Consider the following 20,837-nt stretch of genomic DNA (forward strand, 5'->3'; position numbering starts at 1 on the left):
CGTGCGAGAATAAATGTCTGTCATTTTAAATAACAAAGTTGGTGGGAATTTTCTTAGTAGTAGTCACAGGGAACGAATATACCACTGTATCAATTTTCCTCCTATAAATCATACTTTCGGTGTTAAGTCTAAAACTCTTTGCTTAACCCTAGAGCCCAAAGATTCTCCCCTGTGTTTTTTTTATTTTTTATTTTTTTTTTATTTTAGTCTTTGAAAAATTTGCTATAGCGCGTGTGTACTCTCTGGAGAGAAACAGAGAGAGAGAGTAACAAAGTCCCCAACTCCCCAGGGGGGCTGACTATGTTATGGTCCCCTCCCCCCTTCTCCTCTCAGAATTCTGTACATGTACACACATGTACCCAGCATGTTTCTCAAGGAGCCAGGTCTGGGGCTTGAACTACACAGTCAGTCATGTAGGATCCAGCCGCCTTAACCATTATGCCACTGACTGGCCTCTGAGAGTGTTTTTAAAAATCATAAATGGGTTTTGAATTTTGTTAACTATTTTTCTGCACAACTTGATACCATCATGTCATTTTTTCTTCTTTAGTTTATTAATCTGGTAGATTTCAGGGGTCGATTTTTTAATACCAAACCAGCCTTATGTCCCTGGAGTAATTCCCACTTGGTCATGGTATGTGCTTCTTTTTATATATTACTAATTCCCATTTGCTAATAATTTAGAAAGAACTTCGCCTCTCTGCTCATGAGGAATAATAGATCTATAGGTTCTCTTTTTTGTACTGTCTTTATCTGGTTTTGGTATCAGGGTAATACTAGTTTTTATGAAATGAATTCAGAAATATTTACTCTTCTTCTCGTTCCTGGAAGAATTGTGTAGAATTAGTATCAGTTCTTTGGTAAACATTTGGTAGAATTCTGCAGTGAATCTATCTGGACTTAGAGATATTATTTTTTGGGGAATTAGAAAAAAATTTTTAAGACATTTTTGGTAGAGGGTATATGCGCCTGCTGAGAGACAGAGAGAAACAGAGAGACAGCGAGAAATCATTCCCGGAGGGGTGGCCACACTGCAATCCTTTCTGCTCATTCTCCTCTCGGGACTTTGGGCATGCACACACACATGCCTGGTGTGAGTTTTAAGTCTCCGGATCGGGCATTTGAACTATGGTTGACTACATGAGAGTCCAGTAACATAACCATTATGCCATCTGCTGGTCCTAGGAATTAGAAAAATGATTAATTCATGGTCCAGCAGGTGGTGTGGAGGTTAAAGTGCTAGATCCCATGTGGCTGGCTGCACAGTTCAAGACCTGGACCTAGCAGCTTGAAAATCACACTGTGCGCATGTGCATGCCCAAAATCCCAAGGGGAGAATGGAGGAGAAGGGGTTGTAGTAGGGACTGTAGTATGGCCGTCGCCCCAGGGGGTGATTTCTCACTTTCCCTCTCTCTCCCTCTCCCTGTGTGTCTCTGGTGAGCGCATGGGCCCTTATAGCAAAGCTAAAAAACAAAAGAAAAATAATTAATTCAGTTTTCTTAATGGTTATAGGCCTATTTTAATGATTTATTTTATATTCATAAGTTGGTGTAGTTTATGTTTTTTGAGGCATTGGTCCATTGATGTAAAATTTATCTCTATAGAGCTCATCATTCATGGTATTTTCTTCTCTCTCTCTATTTTTTTTTTTTTTGGAGAGATTTTCACTGTAGGGCGCATGCGCTCGCCCGACAGAGAGAGACATAGAGACAGAAAGCGAGAAATCACCCCCCAGGGGGGATGGTCAAGCCGCAATCCCTTCTCCTCCATTCTCCTCTCGGGATCTTGGGCACGCACGCACACGTGCCCGGCGTGAGTTTAAAGCGACCGGGTCCAGGACGCGAACCGTGGTCGACTACATGGGAGTCCAGCGACAGAGCCATTATGCTAACTGCTGGTTCCCTCTCTCTCTATTTTTTTAAGTTTATTATTTCTTCTATGAGAGAGGGAGACAGAAAGCGAGAGAGAGTGAGGGTACCCCCAACGGGCCTCTGCACCATGATCCTGCTCCAACCTCAGCCAGCCTGCATCATGAGCATGCACCGTGTGCTTTAGTTGCATAGGGAGACCTTGGGACACAAACCCAGGGTGTTCCCACATGTCCTCAGCATCACAGAGCATTGTGTTTGGCTGTGCCACTGCAGCTGGCCACCCCTTACAATCCTTCCAGTATTCTCAGGGTCCATAATGATTGCCTGCAGGGTCCATAGTGCTAACCTGCAGGGTCTGTAGTGATGGCCCACAGGATCTGTAGTGATGGCCCAGAGGATCTGTAGTGATGGCCCACAGGGTCTGTAGTGATGGCCCACAGGGTCTGTAGTGATGGCCCACAGGGTCTGTAGTGATAACCTATTTCCTTCCTAATGTTGGCCTTGCAGAAACCCCTGGACCTTTGCACGAGGTGGGAGAGCAGTCCAGTAATGACTAGGGTTGAATTTGTTACCAGTCTGCTAGGATGGGGGCCCACTGGGTTTATGTTGTGTTGAAGGACGTAACGATGTGTCCTCTGTCTTATACCATGCATGTGGACTGCACCGTGGTCACTCCAACTTCAAGTCAGGGAAGACTTTGTCTGTCTCTGGTCTTCAGCAAGTTTGGACCTGGCTCAGGAGTGGAGGCAGCTCCAGGCCACACCTTTAGGTGGAGGTGGGCAGTCCATGCCTTGTGCATAGGTGTGTGTGGGGATAGGGGCCTGAGGCATACCCTCTGGTAGCACTGGGGTTGTCTTCTCTGTGCTGAACAAGTCTTCTACTATTCCTGAACCTCCGGAAGGCTTTGTCAAAGTGACAGCCCAGCCTGTGGTCTGGGTTGTGGAGAATTACCATGTACGTATGGGGGTGGAGAGGCTCCGAGGGCCCCTGTAGGGGGAGAAGAGTGTGTTGTCAGGGCCCAGGGTTCTAAAGCCAAGCAACTGGTTCAATCCAGGCCCTACCACTCCATGGTTCTCATGTGGATTATTTAACTGCTCCATGCCTCAGTTTCCTCATCTATAAAATGGGGCTAATGCTGATCCTACTTCCTTCATGGGGCTGTGAGGATTAAATGAGGGTCTGTACCTGAAGCGTGTAGCATGCAGTGTATGTCTGGTGCATGTACACTGTCAGCTGCTACAGCTCTGTGAGGTGGTTGAAGGGGGACTGGGATGGGTGGGAAGAATGACAGGTAGGGGGACAGGAGCTGTGGCACAGACAGATGGGGCCATCCCTGCCCCTTCCCCAAGAGATCCTGGCCAGGACCCTATAATTGGACAGGTTAGGTTGTTCTGAACCTCAGAGTGTTGGCTGTTAATGGAAACAGAATCCCTGAGGGGGCCAGAATATGGGCCCACGAAGATGTCCACCTCTCTGGAACCCGTAATATGTTAGGGTACAGGGCAGAGGGGAATTGAAGTTGCAGATGACCTTTAAATAGGGAGATTAATTATCTGGGTCATCCGGGTGGTCCCAGATAATCACAAAGACCCTCAAGAAGGGAAGAGAAGAACGTTAGAGAGAAAGATGAGAGACAGGACGGCTCAGAGATGCAGCTGTCTCCGCAGCATGCTGCAGACACTGGCTTTAAAGAGAGACAAGAGGCTGCCAACTGAGGGGTGTGGCAGCTTCTGGGAGGAGCACAGCCCTGCTGACACTGGAACGCTAGCCTAGTGGCCTGCGTGGGACCTCTCCCCTGCAGGACCGTAGGATGGTGTGTTGGTGTAGTTGAAACCTTGACACCTGTAGGAATTTGTTTCAGTGGCAGTAGGAAGAAACTTACACGCCCACATGTCAGGGTGTGATGAGATCCAGGGCCTTGAATCAAGATCCAGGAAGGTGCGGTGCTTTGCTCGAGGTTGCACTGGTAAGAGCTCTTTGGCTGCCGAAACCCACCTCTCGGTGGCCATGGTCAAGGGGTTTGCCTGCCTGCCCTGCCCTGCCCTTCCCTTCCACGGTGTCTGTGCACTTCTGCCCTCCTCTCCCGTGAGCTGGCAGTGACTCGTCATTTCAAGAGTGCAAAGACCCTAAGATTTGTGTGTGGTTACTGTCTACAGCCAGTTGATTTAATAAAGGGGATTATCCTCCATAATCTGAATGGGCTTCCTCCAGTCAGTGAAAGGTCTTATGAGCAAAATTGAGGTTCCCCTAAGGAAGAAGAGATCCCACCTTGGAATGCAAGATCAACCCCTGCCCAAGTTTCCAGCCTGTTGCTCTGTCCTACAGATTTCGAATTTGCCAGCTGAATTGCAAATATTCCTCCAAATAAATTTTCTTTTTGAGAGGTTTTTGCTATATGGCGTGTGCGCTTGCCAGAAAGACAGAGGGAGACAGAGAGACAGAAAGCAAGAAATCACCCCCTAGAGGGGATGGCCACGCCGCAATCCCTTCTCTTCCATTCTCCTCTCAGGATCTTGGGCATGCACGCACATGCACCTGGCGTGAGTTTAAGCCACTGAATCTGGGACTCGAACCACGGTCAACTATATGGGAATTCAGTGACATGGCCATTATGCTAACTGCTGATCCCAATCTTTATTAAAAAAAGTATTTATTTAATGGTATTTATTATTCTTTATAAAAAAAAGTATTTATTTAATGGTATTTATTATTATTGTTACTATTTAAATTTTGTTATGGGGCACATGTGCTCACCAAAGAGAAAGAGAGAGAGAGAAAGGGAAAGTGAGAAGCAAGGTGCCAGGTTCAGGACTTGAACCATGGTCAGCCACGTGGGAGTCCAGCATCTCAACCACCATGCCACCTACTGGCCCCCAAATTAATATTTTTATTCTTTTGGGACCAGCAGGTGGCATGGTGGTTAAAGTGCTGGACACTCCCACATGGCCGACCAGGGTTCAAGTCCCCGGACCTGGTGGCTTGCTTTCTCACTTTCCCTTTCTCTCTGTCTCTCTCTGGTCAAATTAAAAATACATGAATGAATAAATAAAATTAAATAATTATTAAAATTTTTTTCTTCTTTTTTTTTTTTTGGAGAAGTTTTTGCTATAGAGCACATGCACTTGCCAGAAAGACAGAGACAGACAAAGAGACAGAAAGCGAGAAATCACCCCCCAGGGGGTGGCCATGCCGCAATCCCTTCTCCTCCTTTCTCCTCTTGGGATCTTGGGCACACATGCACACACGCCTGGAGTGAGTTTAAGTCACCGGGTCCAGGACTTGAACCACGGTCGACTACATGGGAGTTCAGCGACATAGCCATTACACTAACTGCTAGTCCCCCCCCAAAAAATTAATATTTTAATATGTACCCTACTGACTCTGTTCCTCTGGAGAACCCTGACTGATAGACTCTCTTTCCCCACTGTCATTGTCCCCCAGGGCAGTCAGAGTGATCCTCTTAAAAGTCAGATCATGGGGACCAGCAGTTAGTGTAATGGGGGTGATTTCTCGCTTTCTGTCTCTCAGTCCCGCTCTGTCTTTCCGGTGAGCACACGCGCCCTATAGAAAAAACCTCCCCAATAAAAAATAAAAAATAAAAATGAAAGTCAGATCATGGCACTCGTAATCTCAAACACTGTAAGAGCTTCTAGCTTGTGCAGACAAGTCCGAGTCTTTCCTGTGGCCCACAGAGGCCCCCAGCTCTCTGACTGTCTCCCTATTTCTACTCCAGACATACGGCCTCCTGGCTGCTCTTTGAACATGGCAGGCACCCCCTGACCTCAGGGCCTTTGCACCTGCTGTTCACTCTGCCTCGGGTGAGCCATTCGCTTGCTCCCTCACCCCTTCACCCCTTCTTTACCCAGATGTCTTCTCAGCGAGGCCTTCCTTGACCTGCTGATTTTGTAAACTGAGGGATAACTTACGAAGGCGTGCACGGTGCAGCCATCTGGATGTTTTTTCCCACATAGTCTACGTCTGTCACCACCCTCCGTAACGCTCCCTCCCGCACTGCCGGAAGTAACTGCGAGGACGGTTTCTGTCACCTTCGATCAGCGTGGCCGTTCCTGCTCTTCACACAGAAGGGCTCCTGTGTGTCCAGCCAGTCTATGTTAAAATTACAGCCCCCTCAAGAACTCCCAGGGTCCTTCCCCACTAAACGTGTCCTGACCTCACCCCCAGCCTAACATCTGGTCTTCAATGATTTAAGTGCCTGCTGCTGCCCCACTAGCACGTGGGCCCCACCCCGCACGATTTGTCTGTTTTCGCGGCCCTGTTCACAGCACCAGGTGAACTGGCCACCACCTGTGGGCAGTCAATAAGTAATTGCTCAGAAAGTAATGGGTGAATTTTCATTTTCTCGACGATGACTTTGAGGCTCAGAGAGGTGATGCACCTGCCCCACGCCACACAGCATTAGTGATGGAGACAGGATTAGAACTGTCATCTACCTGAACCTAAGCCCTGTGCTCTTAACCTGCTACTTCAGTCCTTCAGTGTGAGTCTATGCACACGTGTTCATGTGTCGTTGTGGGCAAGAGTATGAGGGGACTGCTTCACTCAGCTATTCTCTGAGTGCCCACTACGAGTCACACACTGTACTGGCCCTGGAGAACCTGCGGATTGGCTGAACACACATTTGTGCGCTTGTGCGTGTATTTCGTGTGTGTATGTGTGTTTGCTATAGTGAGTGAATCAGTGCACACCTGTGTAGGCTTGTGTCCGTACAGGTATTTGCAGCTGCGTGTGTTAGCTCCTCTGTGCCCAAGGCGGGGGATTGGAGGTGGCATGGATTTCTTTTTTTTTTTCTTTTAATTAAAAAAAATTTTTTTTGGACAGTTTTTTTGTTTTTTTTTTTTTGCTATAGGGCACATGCACTTGCCAGAAAGACAGAGGGAGAGAGACAGAAAACGAGAAATCACACCCCCCCCCAGGGGGATGGCGGGCATCCCCCCGGGAAGATGACCACACCGCAACCCTTTCTCCATTCTCCTCTCGGGATCTTGGGCATGCATGCATACACACCTGGTGTGACTTTAAGCCACTGGGTCTGGTACTTGAACTGTGGTCGACTCCGTGGGAGTCCAGCAACATAGCCATTACGCCAACTGCTGGTCCCATAATATAAAATTTTAAAAATTTGCTTGAAGGTGTTTGCATTTGCCCCAGAGAGAGAGCGAGAGCACAAGATAACACTCCCCAAGGGGATGGCCACGCTGTCACCCTTCTCCATTCTTTGGGGATTTGGGGCATGTTCCCACATACTCCCAGCATGGTTTTCAAGTCACCAGGCCCAGGACTCAGAAGCACAGCTGGCCGTGTGGGATTCAGTGGCCCTAACCACCACACCCCTGACTGGCCCAGAGTTGGCAGAGTTTCAGAACACTCGGCCCGGGTTCTAGGCCTGGCTCTGTCCTAGCTGTGGGCCTGAGGGCAAGTCTCTTTGAATTGCTGTACTTCAGTTTTCTCCTCTGTGGGGTGGAGATAATGACAAATGTCCACTTTTCATTTTTTAAAGATTGATTTATTTTTGTTTTATTCCTTATTATTATTATTATTTAAAAATTGACCAGAGAGAGAGAAAAAGGGCAAGTGAGAAAGCAAGCCACCAGGTCTGGGACTCGAACCACGGTTGGCCATGTGGGAGTCCAGCACCCTAACCGCTGTGCCACCTGCCGGTCCCTAGATGTCCACTTTCTGGAGTACTTTCGGGCAGTGCTATTCAAACTGTAGACAGGACTGGCACCTGTCCCAGAACTGTTTGTTAACCTGCGTGTCACCTGCCTTTGATGAGCTAGGGACAGACACACAGGAGGCTTAATGGCATCTTGACATGCCGCAGCGTCCTGGAGCTGACCAGTGGACAAGTCATATGTCCCAGGGATAGACAAGCCTGGGTGTCGATTTCACAAAACACATACTGGATCCTCACCAGGTTAGAAATTTGAAAAATGAAAAACAAAGCAACGTGGTCTTTCGGCGCAGATGGTTGGAGAAGCACAGCTCAGAGGCTCGAGCGGGAGGTGGCCATGGAGCAGGCGAACCTTCCTGATGGAGGACGCGTTCGGAGAGCGTGCCATGTCGTTCCGATGCCGGGGATGCGGGGCGAGCACACGTGGTGGTGCCGTGACCAGTTTATGGCAGAGCTGGAACACGAGAGTGCATCTGTGTGCTGTATGTTTGCGTGAACGTGGGGGCGGGTGGGGCTGTGCCCTGAGGGCCCTTTCAGATGAATGTCTATACAGGTGGGTGCAGCTGGGTGATGGGGTGCTTATGTATGGGGTGAGGGTTGTGGGCAGGGGTGAGGAGGGTCTGGGCCCAGCTGCCATAGCCCTGGTCCCATCCCGAGGGCAGGTGGGAGGAGGGCCCTGCGGCAGGGGACGCTGGAGGCCCCAGGACCCCACACGCAGGGTCAGCGGGTTTCTGGGTCAGGGCTGGTCCAGGCAGGATTGGGGTGGGGGTGCAGTGGGGTGAGCATTTCTGCAGCTCCACTGCAGCGGGGTTGAGGGGCCTCTGTGCCATGATGCCAAACCCAGTGGGAGACTCTGGGGAAAGCCCCTCCCCTGCTTCGCGGTTTCTCCTTGGATAACACCCGTCTGAGAAGTGACTGCGCCTGTGGGTGCCCACATAGAGCCGGGAGGGCAAAGACTGGCCTCAGGGGCCCATGGGTGAGAGGTTGAGAGGACTCAGTAAAGGTTTGGGGCAGAGCCGGGGGCGGGGGACCTGGGCAGTGCCTGAGCTGGAAGAGACCTCCATGAGCTTGTACTGGGTCTCGGAGCGGCAGGAGGATCTAGGAAAAGCGGAGTTTGGGCCAGGCACCAGGGCAGTTGGACCTAGTAAGGAAATCCACTTCTCCAAGGAACTGGGTAGCACAAGAAGAAGCCGTCAGTCAGAGGCCCTGGAGCACCTGAGGAAGGCCTTGCGCTTGGAGGCTGGGCTCTGGCTGTGTGAGCCAGGCTGGATGAGGGCCCACTGCCCTCACTGGGGGCTTTTGTACAGCTCCCACCCCTGAGCCCCTTGTAGGATCTGGCCTCCCTGGCAGCTACTCCTACAACTGGAGGGAGGGTCACAGCTTATTTCTTTTCTTTTTTTTTTGGAGAGGTTTTTGCTATAGGTTGCGTGCGCGCTCCAGAAAGACAGACGGAGACAGAGACAGAAAGCAAGAAATCACCCCCCAGGGGGGATGGCCACACCACAATCCCTTCTCCTTTATTCTCCTCTTGGGATCTTGGGCACGCACGCACATGTGCCCAGCATGAGTTTAAACCACCGGGTCCAGGACTCGAATATGGTCGACTACATGGTAGTCCAGCAACATAGCCACTGCGTTAACTGCTGGTCCCCCACAGCTTATTTCTAATGTGGTAGTCGTGGTGATGTCAGCATTACTTACATAGCATCTTAGTCCTTCAGCCGCTGTAGCTAAGTACCCAGACTGGGTAATTTATAGAGAACACATTCATTTCTCACGGTCTGGAGGTTGGAAGTCTAAGGTCAGGGTAGCAGGTTTGCTGTCTGGTGAAGGCCTGTCCCTCATAGATGGCCCTGTCTCCGTGTCCTCACGTGGCAGAAGGACAGAGAAGGAAGAGGGAACACACACACACAGAGCAGCAAGGATGGACAGTGAGTCTCTCTGTGAAGGCTGTAACCCCCATGCACAAGGGCTCTGCCCTCGTGACCAATCACCGCCTACGGCCCCGCTTCTCAACACTGTCACGCTGGTGACGAGCAGGAGTCTTGGAGGGACCTGCAGGCCAAGGCACGGACGCGTCCATGTTTGACTGCCGATCTCTGCGTCCCGTTTCAGCTACCTGGAATACTTTCTCCATCCTTAGCTTCCTGGGACACTCCTAGTTACATGTTCAGACTCTCCTGGCACCAGAGGGCAGCCACGCCCCCGGGAGCCGTGGACCCAACGACCGTCGCACACGTCCCGAGTGGTAGTGACCCGGGTGCCGGCTGGTCCCCTGCACTGACCGAGGGCTTCTGCGAGGGCAGGTGGGGGCCAGCCCCAGTGCTCCTGGCACTCCGTGGGTGCCCGGGTCACGCACAGTGAGGTGGCCCAAGTGTGACAAGCTCTCGAGGACAGGCATCTCTGTCCCCGGCAGTGTCCCACGCAGCACTTCTCATGTTGCAGGAACGGTCTGTCCTTTGGGGATAAGAGGAGTGCTGCCCGCTCTCATCCCCCTGTGACTGTATCCCTCCCAGCCCAGCCCCTGCTCTTCCACCAAGCACCCGGCGTGGGGTGGCTCTCCCACTCGGCGTGTTTCAGGCTCTGCCACACCCTGAGATAAAAATGCTGGATCAACTCACCTTCCCCCAGAGTTTGCCAGAGGTATCTGGCCAGGTTTGAAACCCTCCCCAAACCTGATTTCTTTTGCAGTACGTGAACTAACATCTCTCTGACAAACATTTACTGGGTGTCGAGCACGAGCCAGGCGTTGTCTTGGCTGGGGAGAAGGCAGCGGAGTTCCCTGACCGGGGCCCGGCCACCCCGGGCTTCTGCCCAGCCACAGTGTAAGTGCTTGCACTTGTGAGCTCTGAGCCTTCACGTGCCTCGTCACATTTACTCCTCACTCTCACGGCAGGAGTCGGATGTCACTGCCCCGCCTTGCAAATGTGACTACGAGGCCCAGGACAGTCAGGCGGCCTCTCCAAGGACACACGGCAGAGTTGGAATGCAAGCCTGGGGCCCGTGTAAGAGCTGAACTCTGACACGAGTGAGTGCTCTTAGAGGGGATTGTTGCTCGAGTTGAACACCCTGCCCTAGCCTAGGCCAGGTCCCAGCCCCAGCCCCAGCCCCAGCCCCGGCCCATCCCTAGTTCTGGCTCTGGAAAACTCCTAGTCATGCTTCAGAACCCCACTCAGGACTTCTGGGAACGCCTGTTTGTTCCCTTGAAACCTTAGAGGAAAAAAAATTAGCGAGCTCACGTGATCATTTTTACAATTCACATTTATTTTGGGAAAAAAAAAAAGGTTCAGCTAAAAATACTCCTACAAAGGCATTGGAGTAACAGGGTCAGGGTTGCTCTTGGACACAGCTGGTGAGATTTCCTTGGTCGCAGTGGTGGGGTTGTGGAGTAGCCAGGTCTGACCCGTGGCCATGAACACTCCAGCTGCATCATTCCCTGACCCCCAGCGTTGTCAGGAAAACCTGTTTATGACCAGAGGAAATGGAGTTATTGAAACCCCACCAGACAGCCCAGCCCTGGCGGAGGGTCCTGGCCTGTGTGGTTCAGGCTGGATAATACCCTGGGATGGGGAAGCCAGGCACGCCCTCCCACGCCCCGGCTGTGACAGCAGCGCCAGAGAGGTCGTGCTGGAGGGGTCAGTGCCCTCGGATCTGGGATTTGACCAGCAAAGGGTCTGACAGTGGGAGGGGCTGAGTGGTGAGGGCGGGTGCCGGGTGCTGGGGTGAGACGCTGCCTGGCGGTGTGACCTGGGCGGGGTCACGTCTCTGAGTTTCCTAGTCTGTGGAATGGAAGTGACAGTTGTACCTGGCTCACAGCTGTGAGGATGAGGCAAGACACTGCATGTGCAAAGTTCAGCGTGGTGCCGGGCACATGTTGGCACTCGAGGAATAGCAGCCGTGGAGATGGGTGGGCGTGTGGGCGTGACCGGCAGTGGGTGCTCTCCGCCACAGTGCAAACTGGCTGGTTGGGAGTGGGTGTCGCTGCCAGGCCCACCCGGGTCAGCCCCCGAGGAGCAACCCTGTCCACTGCAGGGAGGGCAGCCTGGTGGATCGCTGAGTGCCCAGCCCCACACAGGCGCCACCCCAGGCTGGCCTCCCAGCTCCAGGAGGCAGCCGCTGAGACGGGAGAGGTGGGGTCCTTGGAACAGGGCAGGGCTGTGTGGCTGTGGGAGCTGCGCTGGGTGTCAGAGGAAAGGCACCTGGTTCCGGGGCTGTGGCAGGACCCTCTGCTCTGAACAGGGAGTGGTACTTGGAGAGCACCCCAATGTGGGGGCTCCCCGGGAAATCCCTGGCTCTGCAGCTTTCTCTTGGCAGGGGGGTTACCCCAGAGGAGCCCCTCCCTAGACTGAGCCACTGGGGCGCCTCTCGGGCGTGTGACCCGAGTTGTCCCAGCCTGCCTGCAGTGGGCACTGCCGCCATGGGTTCCTCTCAGCTGCAGCCTGGGGCAGCCAGCCCTCCTGGCCCCGGGGGAAGAGGGGCTGGGGTGTCCCGGGGTGTGTAATTCTGCCCCTCTGCCCGGATGAGAACTTCACACTGGACTCAGAACAAGGGTCTTCGGGTCTTCCCGGGTCCCCCTGGGTCCCATCTAACTCCGAGTCAGGAGGCGGAGCTGCTTTTACTGTTTGCTTTTAGCTGTCTCTCTCTCCCTGTCTCTTTCTCTGTGCTTTTTTTTTTTTTTTCTTGCTAGGACCTCAGATTTGGGGACCAGCAACAAATAGTGAGACTTGGAATTTCAAGAATTAGCAGCATAGACTCACACAGTGATGGCATCTTAGCCTACAGGGCCTTACACGCTTAGCCCCTTTCCCGGCATGCTAGAATTCTTGGCTCTCCTGGTCTCAGCAGGGCCCCCGGGGTGCTCACATGTGGTCCTGGCTCCTCCCTCTCCCGCTCCCTGGCAACACTTAGGGTCCAGACCTCCCAAGGGGCTGGTGGCCTGCAAGTAGAGACGGAACCTTTGCTCCCTCTCCCTGCTCCAGGAAGGCGGGTCTCAGTCTGGGTAGCAGGGCCTGCGGTGGGGAGGGACATCTGTGGCTGCAGGCCCAGCTGGGAGCCCCGCCCCGCCTTTGCCTGGCACACCCGGCCAGGTGTTGACTGAACAGACCTGGACCGTAGTCCTGGGGTCTGGGGGGTCTCCACAGCGTAGCCCTGGGAGCTGCCGAGCCCCTCTGAAGTATGAGGGCCCCACTTCTTGCTGTACCGGCTTCCCTGGGCTGCCTTCACGCCGGGAGCTCACCGCACAGACTGGCCCTGGGGGTCTTTTGAATGTTTCTGAAAGCTCAGCTCAGCCTGAACACTCTGAGGGGTGCCCCACCCCTCCCCGTGGGCCCTGGTCTGTGTCCGAGTCTGGGCACCTTATCTACCGTGTCCTTTCCCTAATCCCTGTCTACTCCAGGCCCCTCCCTGCAGGCGTGGGGCAGAGTTGGTCGTGGGGGACAAGCAAGGAGTTGGCGGCATCTCCTGCAGGAACTTGTGCAAACAGAGGCTCCTGGGCCAACCTCAGAGACCCCGATGCCGGGGACTGGGGGGGAGCTGGGAACCTTCCTAAATAGCCCAGGAGAGTCTGACACAGGTGGCGACGGCAAACGTGTTGAGGAACACGGAGGCTGGGAGGAAGGGGGACTGGACGCAGGAGGCCTGGGTGGAATCCCCTCTGGTTGACCCCGGGCTCTCAGCATATGGCGTTCGGCTACTGCAGTCCTGCGGCTCCCGCCTCCTAAGACCAGTTGGTGGGGTGTGCCCACGCCCACTCTCTCCCTGTGTTACCCGACAGAGGCCGAGTCCCTTTCTGCAACCGCTGCTCTGGCCTCAGTGTACCTGAGGAGACTGGTCTGCCTCGAGGCCGTTCTCCAGCCTGTTATACAGGAGCCTTGTTGCGGGAGAGCAGACTGAGGCTGGCTGGAGGCGTGTGCATGTGTGTGAGTGTGCGTGTACAGCGTAGCATAGCACACGCACCCCTGAGCTTCCCTCTGGGGTCTCCCGGCATAACACGCTCTCAAATAGGACGGTACCCAGGTCCTTTCCAACACGCCTGGGGGATCTCTCCCAGGCCGGACTGGCCAGTGCAGAGGCAGGGTTCTGAACGGTGTCTCATGCCCACGGCCACAACCCCCAGTGCCCAGCCCCTGCCTGGCAGCTCTCCTCCTACCACAGCTCGCCCCCCACCACCTCTCAGAGAGGCCCGGAAATGGGGCGGGCAGCAGCGGAACCGAGAGGCAGGTAGCACGAAATCCAGCCCTGCTGTTCCAAGCAGCTGAAGTGACTCCTTGGATTATCTGCATCAGTGAGGACAGACGCAAAGCCGCAGGGCTTGGGTCCTCCCAGGATAAATGAGGGCGGCTCCAGGGACTCTTCCTGGGGGACGGGGGGCTGCCCCATCTCATGGCTGAGCCTGCTGTGCCTCCTCAAACCCATGCTCACTCGCCACTCCTCTGCTGGAGCACTGCTGCGGCCAGGCTGTACATCACGCCCACACTGCCTTGTGTCGGCCTTCGCCTCCCACCTCTGGCCCACTCAGAAACAGCTCCTCACTGCGCTGGCCTTTCTCTTGACCTGTCATTTCCAAACAGTACCCTTCCTCCATGAAGCCCTCCTGGCAGCCCTGGCTTGTTTGAGCTTTCCCTTCCCTTTCCTGCCAGCCTCGGACACCAGGAGCTTCCTGCCATCCCATCAAGTGTGGCAGAGTGGACACAACACGGACGCACCAAGGCTCACGGCCCCACCGCCCTGCCTGGCTGTGTCCCCTGAGCAGACGTCACCTCTCTGAGGCAGTTTCCCCCTTCCTGAGGGCGGGGCACTGAGGCCTTGCAGTGTTTTGCGCGGCTTGGTCCTCCCACTCCAGGGCTCTGCTTTACCCGTGAGAAGCTGAGTTTGTGAGGGGAAGTGTCTCCCCAGCTCCGTGTCTCGGAAGTTAGGGACAGGAGCAGCTGCCACTGGGGTCCGGACATGCCTTCCCCTGCGTGGCCCACATCCTCCCTGAGTGCACGTGCACGATTTCCCCTGACAGGTCTCCCTGGAGCTACAGGGGCTGCAGGGAGAGCCAGGAGGGGCCCAGGACCTAGCATGTGGGGGCTGGGGCAGGGCCGTGTGAGGAAGAACCGCAGGTGGCGTGCCCAGCCAGACAACCGTCCTCTGATCTGAGAAGGCGCTCATGAGGGGGCGGCAGAGAGGCCCCCAGAGCAGCCGTCCCCATCCTTTTTGGTATGAGGGACTAGTGGTTTCGTGGAGGACAATTTTTCCACGGATCTCGGCAGGAGGATGGCTTAGGACAGCGGTAACCTCTGCCCCTCCAAGCACAGTTCACAATGGGGTTGTGCTCCTGTGAGAACTTAATGCCGCTGGTCTGCCTGGAGGCGGCGCTCGGGTGGTGATGTGAGCTATGGGGAGCGGCTGCAAATGTGAGGAAGCCAGGCCTGCGGCTCACCTGCTGTGGTGCCCGGTTCTAACAGGCCACCATGGTACTGGAGGTTGGGGACTTCTGCCTTAGATGATGGCAGAGTGGGGGCCAGCTGGAGATGATGGGGAATGTCCAGCTGAGGCCCGTAGAGAGCAAGTGACCCTGCCAGTGAGTAACAGCCACTGCCTCCCCCTTGCCCCTGCTCTGAGGCCTTTGGGTGCTAGGGCCACTGTCTCCCCACCCCAGGATGAGGCCTGCTGCCCACCCACCGTGGGGCGTGGGGCGGTGGGGCTGAGGATGGCAGGCTCCCCCACCTGGCCTGGCCTGTGCAGCTCTGCCCTCCTGGAGCAGCTGGTCCCCATCTCCGCAGAGCCTGGCCCATGCTCAGAAGACAGCTTTCTTTCCTCAAGTTCCAACTGTGTGCAGAGCAGCCGGAAACTCCTCCAGCGCTGCTGGGCAGGTGGGGGCTGGCACTTGGGCGGCTGAGCCAGGAAGGGATTAGTAACCAGGCAGCGGGCAGCTCAGAGCCCTGTGCCCGGGCAAGCGGGTGGTGGACATGGAGGCGCTTGGCAGTGGGGTCTGCCACTCCCTGCCGAGCTGCGAGTGGGGGTGGGGGCTGCCCCGGCAGCATGGAGAAGTGGGCAGTACCTGCACCCTGGGGTGGTCACAGTGAGGTCTGTCACCCGCACGTGGACGCACAGTCAGTAGCACCTGTGCTCTGGGAAGCAGGCATGTGGAGTCCAGGGCCACAGAGGCCTCGGGCTCTAGAGGGTCGGCGGGTAGACAGGCTGGCCAGAGGACCAGCCTAGTGGCTTAGGACCGGAAGCCATCTGACGGGAAGCGCTGATTGCCAGCCCCCTGTGGGGGTCCCGGAGCAGTGGGGGGGGAGCTGGGGAGGCAGAGTTAATCTAAAGAGCATCAGAGCTTCCCCTGCCAGAAGGTGACCTTGTGTGCTGGGACAGCTGCCACCCGCGTTGGGCATCTTTGGGGCACAAAGGGATGGCCGCTGAGCCACCGCCGGCCAGTCTGTGGGACACCTGCCAATGCTTTCTCTGTGGCTCCCCCTGCTGTCCCCCTAGGGGGCCTGCTTCTCCTAATCCCTTCCTTCCCTTCGCATGGGCTGTCAGAGCAGGTGAGTGACAGACGACAGGCTGGCCCGTGCGGGTGCTCCCTGGCCCTGGGGGTCTTCAGCCTGTGGCCTGGTCCTTCTCACTGGTCAGTCTCAAGGGAGAGTGCGACAAAGGAGAGCTCCTGAGGGGTGGCATCCCTGACTCTCCTCCTAGGCCAGGCTTGATGTCCACAATACAGCCACCTCCCTGCTGCCTCCCGCCACAGAGAATTCGGATTTTAATGACGGTCAGTGCCTGTCTGCGCAGGAAAAAATGAGTCGGCCTGGATTAGGTGATCATTCCTGGAGCTCTGACTGGGCCCACGGGCACTCTGGGACCCCACACCGCCGCTGTCCTGGTACACCCTGACTCCAGCTCTCCTGCCGCCGGAAGCCCCTTCCCCTGTGCAGAGCACACCGTAGCTGTCCCTGCTCGGGAGGACCTGCCGAGGCCCACTGTCGCATGGACTCGCGTTCCCTGCCTCTTTCAACTCGCTCCTTCTGTGGCCTGTGCTTTCGAAGAGCCACAGTCGGAATACGAGGCCGCGTGGCGTTCCGTGGCCCTCCCCGCGTTTCCTCAGCCCTAGCCATCTAGAACCATGAGGGGAGAGGGGTCACGTGGCGCTCTCCCAAAGCAGCGGGGCCTGTCCCAGAACTTAGAGAGACCAGGGGCCGCTTTAGAGCTAAAGCCTTTACTTCGGTTCCGTTCACCAGCCGGTTCCACTCAGCTGCCTGCCTTTGCTCACGGGAGGGCACGTGTGGTCGGACCCGTGGCCAGGACCTTCAGACCTGGGCTGGTCTGGCGGAGGGAAGGAGGGGGGAGAAGCCACACGCTCTCCCCACAGGGAAGGAAAGGAGAAGGCCTGCCCTGTCTCTGGGGGCCCCCTGAGGGCTGGCGTATCACAGTGAATGATCCGTGAGGCCGGTGTAGGCTCCCGGAGGCCATGCCAGGGCACTCAGGAGCCTCGAAGGGGCCTGTTGCCTGGGGAGACTGGATGGGCTGGGCAGAAGGTGGGCACCAACTTCCAGCCTCAGAGCCCACTTCTGTCTCAGTCTGGCGCTTTTCAAAAACAGTCCTGGGGTGGGCTGTTGCTCCACCCTGGTGCCTCCCCTCCCATCTCACTCGAGTCTCTGAGTGGCCCAGATGGCCCGTGGCAGTTGGCTTTGGTGAGGCCTGGCAGCAGGTGGGAGGAGGGAAGGGTGTCAGTGAAAACCATATAAAAAATCCAGAAGTGTGCATATAAAATCTCGCCCTTGGTGTATTGCCTAAGTCAGTAAGCAGAAAGCACCTTCTTCCTGGAGAAGGAGTAAGTCCTCAAAAGGTAGGAAATGTCAGAGTGTCACTTCATTGTCATAAAAAAAACCCAAACAAACAAAAAAACCCAACAAACCACCCCCCAAAACCAAACCCCACCCTGACCAAAATACCCCCGAGTCCACGAATCGCTGTAAACAAACCCAGACGCAGGATCAACCCTTCTCGCGGCAGTCGTCGCTGATGGCGGTCACTGCAGTGCAGTCGTCGCTGATGGCGGTCACTGCAGTGGCGTCCTCGAGGCGCGGGGCTGGCGGGAGTGGGCGCCCAGCAGCCCCCAGGCGGTGGTGGGAGGTCCTGGGAGCGGAGACGGGGGCGTGTCTGCCGGTGCCGACCTTCTTGGTGACCCAGGGCTGAAGCTCCCTTGCAGCCCCAGGAGCCACAGGAGAAACAGCCCTACCGGAGTTTCTGAGATTCTCTCCAGAGACAGAAAAGTTGTCTGCCCAGTGGCAGCGGGAATGGCCTTTCCCAGCGCGGCTCCCGGGGGCTGCGCGTCCGCCCGCCCCCTCTGCCTGGCACACGGCTGCTGAGGGGCCCCGCGCGGGAGAGAAGGGCGGCCCATCTTCCCGTTCACATTTGTCGTCCTCCACGTGTCTTGACTCTGGCCAGGCCACCTTCCCAGAGGGAGTTGGAGAGAAACTGCTTCAGTCTCCAATTGGACAAATCGCACGAATCTCCCAAGCCCTTTTTTTCTCCCAAGAACAGTCATCGCTTTCCTTTTGAGAATCCTCTTTAAAAATAGTCCTGTCTTTCCCGCCCCCTCCCAGGATCGGTTTTCTTTGTTCCCCATTCCCTTTTTCCATCGTTGGAGTTGCGTGTGTTCCTGGTCACATCCCGTGGCTGCAGCGCTGCTCGGTCCTTCCTGTCGCCCGTGGCCTCCTGGCAGGTGGCTGGCCCTGCAGTGGACAGAGCACAGGAGCCGCATGTGGGGCGGAGGGCGGGGCCTGGAGGAAGAGGCGAGCGAGGCAGGTGGCCGTCAAACCTCCACAGACTGGATCTGGTTCATCTGTGCCCGCATCACCTGGATACTGTTCAGGATTTTCTTCTGGTGGCCAGCCAAGGTGACCCCAACCCGGAGAATGTCCCTTCGGGAGAGAAGCGCAAGTGTTAGGGAACCGGGGAGTGGAAGGGGCTTTATGCCCAGCAGAGAAATGCCCAGACTTCCCCGAGGATTCATCTGGAGAGAGCGAGGGGGTGAGAACCGGGTGGGGGAGTAGAGGGCGTCCAGAGCTGGGGAGTGACAGGGTGAGGGGGACGAGAGCTGCACTGGGGGTCAAGGTGTCTGCGTGCCCTTCTCTCCTTGGGAGGGAAGTGGCCTTCCTTCCTTCATGTCTCCTTCGACCCTCCCACCAATCCCGTCCACAGGTGAGAAATCAGGAGGCCGAGGGAGTGCTGCCGTTTGCTTGCGGTCACGCAGCCAGCAGGGCGGGCAAACCTGGGCAGCAGTCCCCGATTGACTCTGACGCCAGCCCTCGTACCTTGGGCCCTCACGCCCACCCCGGCACGCTCTCGGCCCCTCCCCGCAGAGCTCCCCCGTGGCACTCACTCCATCATCATCTGGGACACGACATCGAAGGAGGTGAAGCCGGCGCTGGCGAAGCTCTCCTTGTACTGCCCCATCTTGATGGCCTCCAGCCACTCGTCCACCGTGTGAAAGCTGGTGTAGTCGGGGACCGTGCGATCCAGCAGGGGCAGGTTGATTCTGGGAGGGGTGGACAGCAGAGCCGGTCAGCGCATATGCTTGCAGGAAGTATGTGGGGAAATGTGTGGGCACACCTGTGGCCTGCGTATGTAAGTCCACATGTGACCCACATGGATGACCACAGGGAAATGTGTGTACCAGAGGGTCTCTGCGTGAGTCTGGGCGTGCCTTTGAACCTGTGTGTGTGTGAGCATATGTAGTGAGGCTTTGCGTAGGACCCAAGGCTGGGGTGGCCGGGAAACCTGGGGAAGTCTCTGCAGGGGTTGCTGAGCCTGGCCCACAGGGGTGGGGGCGGCGACACGTCTCTGTGCTGCCTGCTGTGGGGACCAGCGGCTGATGACTGGCTGCCCTCGTCCCAGCACCGTGCTCCACCCTCTACCCTGCTTTCTACCACAGAAGGCTGCTCTTGGGGATGGCAGCCCCAAAGCCCAGATCGAGCTGGGGGTGCCATGGGAATGACTCCCCGACTGGCGAGGAGTGACACGACTGAGTGGGAAAGCCGAGAGAGGTCTCCAGAGGCAGGGGTGGCTGACAGCCCTGGGGAAGCGCTGCAGGGACAGGTGAGCACGGAGACTCTTGGCCCGGAACCCAGTGCACGGAGGACTTTGGCCCAAGGAGTCTGGCCATAGCCAGCCCTGGATCCCGAGGACGTGGCTGGACGTGCTGTGGGGGTGTGTGCGGGGCGGGCATTGCGACCCCGTCGTAGCCAGGAGGAAGGCAGTGGTGAGCTGCAGCCCCAGCCTGCTGGTCTTCCCTGGGGCCTCCAGAGGAAGGAAGCCCTGGGGGCCTGGGCTAGTGCTCCCAGGCAGAGCCGGTGCCTCTGGGAGGGGGACACGGACAAACTGAATGGAGGCAGGTGCATGTGCGTGTGTATGTGATGGGGGATGGCCTGAGCCTGCGTGTACAAGCATGAGCATCCGTGTGTGTGTGCCCACCCGCGTGTAGGACTATTGGTGTGTGTGTGTGTGCATGTGTGTGTGTGTGCATGTGTGTGTGTGTAGTGTGTGTGTATGTGACGGGGGATGGCCTGAGCCTGCGTGTACAAGCACAAGCATCCGTCCGTGTGTGCCCACCCGCGTGTAGGACTATTGGTGTGTGTGCATGCATGTGCGTGTGTATGTGACGGGGGACGGCCTGAGCCTGCGTGTACAAGCACAAGCATCCGTCCGTGTGTGCCCACCCGCGTGTAGGACTATTGGTGTGCATGTGTGTGCACGTGCATGTATTTGGGGCCGCTGTATCCACGCGGGTGTGAGTGGCAGTTAGAGGGTCCAGCTGGGAGCGTGAGGGCAGCTAGGGAGGATGCAGTGATGAGCACAGGTACCCATCCACTGAGGCTCTGGCTCCTCTGGTGATTTCGCCTAGTCCTGGCCGCTCTGACCACAGCCCCTCTGCCATCCACAGTCTGTGTCCTGAGGCCTCTGCACCCCAAGGCAGGGCAGGTGCCCAGCAGACATGTCCTAGCCTCTCCCACCCCAGCTACAGTGGAGAGCACCTGTCAGAAGCAGGGGGCACCGGGACCAGCAGTTAGCGTAATGGCTATGTCGCTGGACTCCCATGTAGCCGATCACGGTTCGAGTCCTGGACCCAGTGGCTTAAATTCACGCAGGGCCCAAGATCCTGAGAGGATAATGGAGGAGAAGGGATTGCAGTGTGACATCTCCCCTGGGGGGATGATATCTCGCTTTCTGTCTCTCTGTCTCTGTCTCTCTGGCGAGCGCAGGCACCTATAGCAAAAGCCTCTCCAAAAAAA

General features: G+C 56.1%; 1 protein-coding gene across 1 annotated transcript in view; it reads right to left on the reverse strand.

Annotated features, from left to right (window-relative positions):
- Positions 1 to 12,227: 12,227 nt before the first annotated feature.
- The window catches only part of EPHB2 (EPH receptor B2), a 153,135-nt gene continuing 144,525 nt past the window's right edge, over positions 12,228 to 20,837 (reverse strand). Inside the window, 5 exon segments of the mRNA XM_027770663.1 lie at positions 12,228 to 18,126; positions 18,128 to 18,228; positions 18,231 to 18,278; positions 18,365 to 18,467; positions 18,929 to 19,084. Coding sequence (XP_027626464.1) covers positions 18,027 to 18,126; positions 18,128 to 18,228; positions 18,231 to 18,278; positions 18,365 to 18,467; positions 18,929 to 19,084 — 508 coding nt within the window. The 3' untranslated portion in view covers positions 12,228 to 18,026.

The sequence above is a fragment of the Tupaia chinensis genome, unplaced genomic scaffold (genome assembly GCF_000334495.1).
Source record: "Tupaia chinensis unplaced genomic scaffold, TupChi_1.0 Scaffold000146_1, whole genome shotgun sequence".
Lineage (NCBI taxonomy): Eukaryota > Metazoa > Chordata > Mammalia > Scandentia > Tupaiidae > Tupaia > Tupaia belangeri.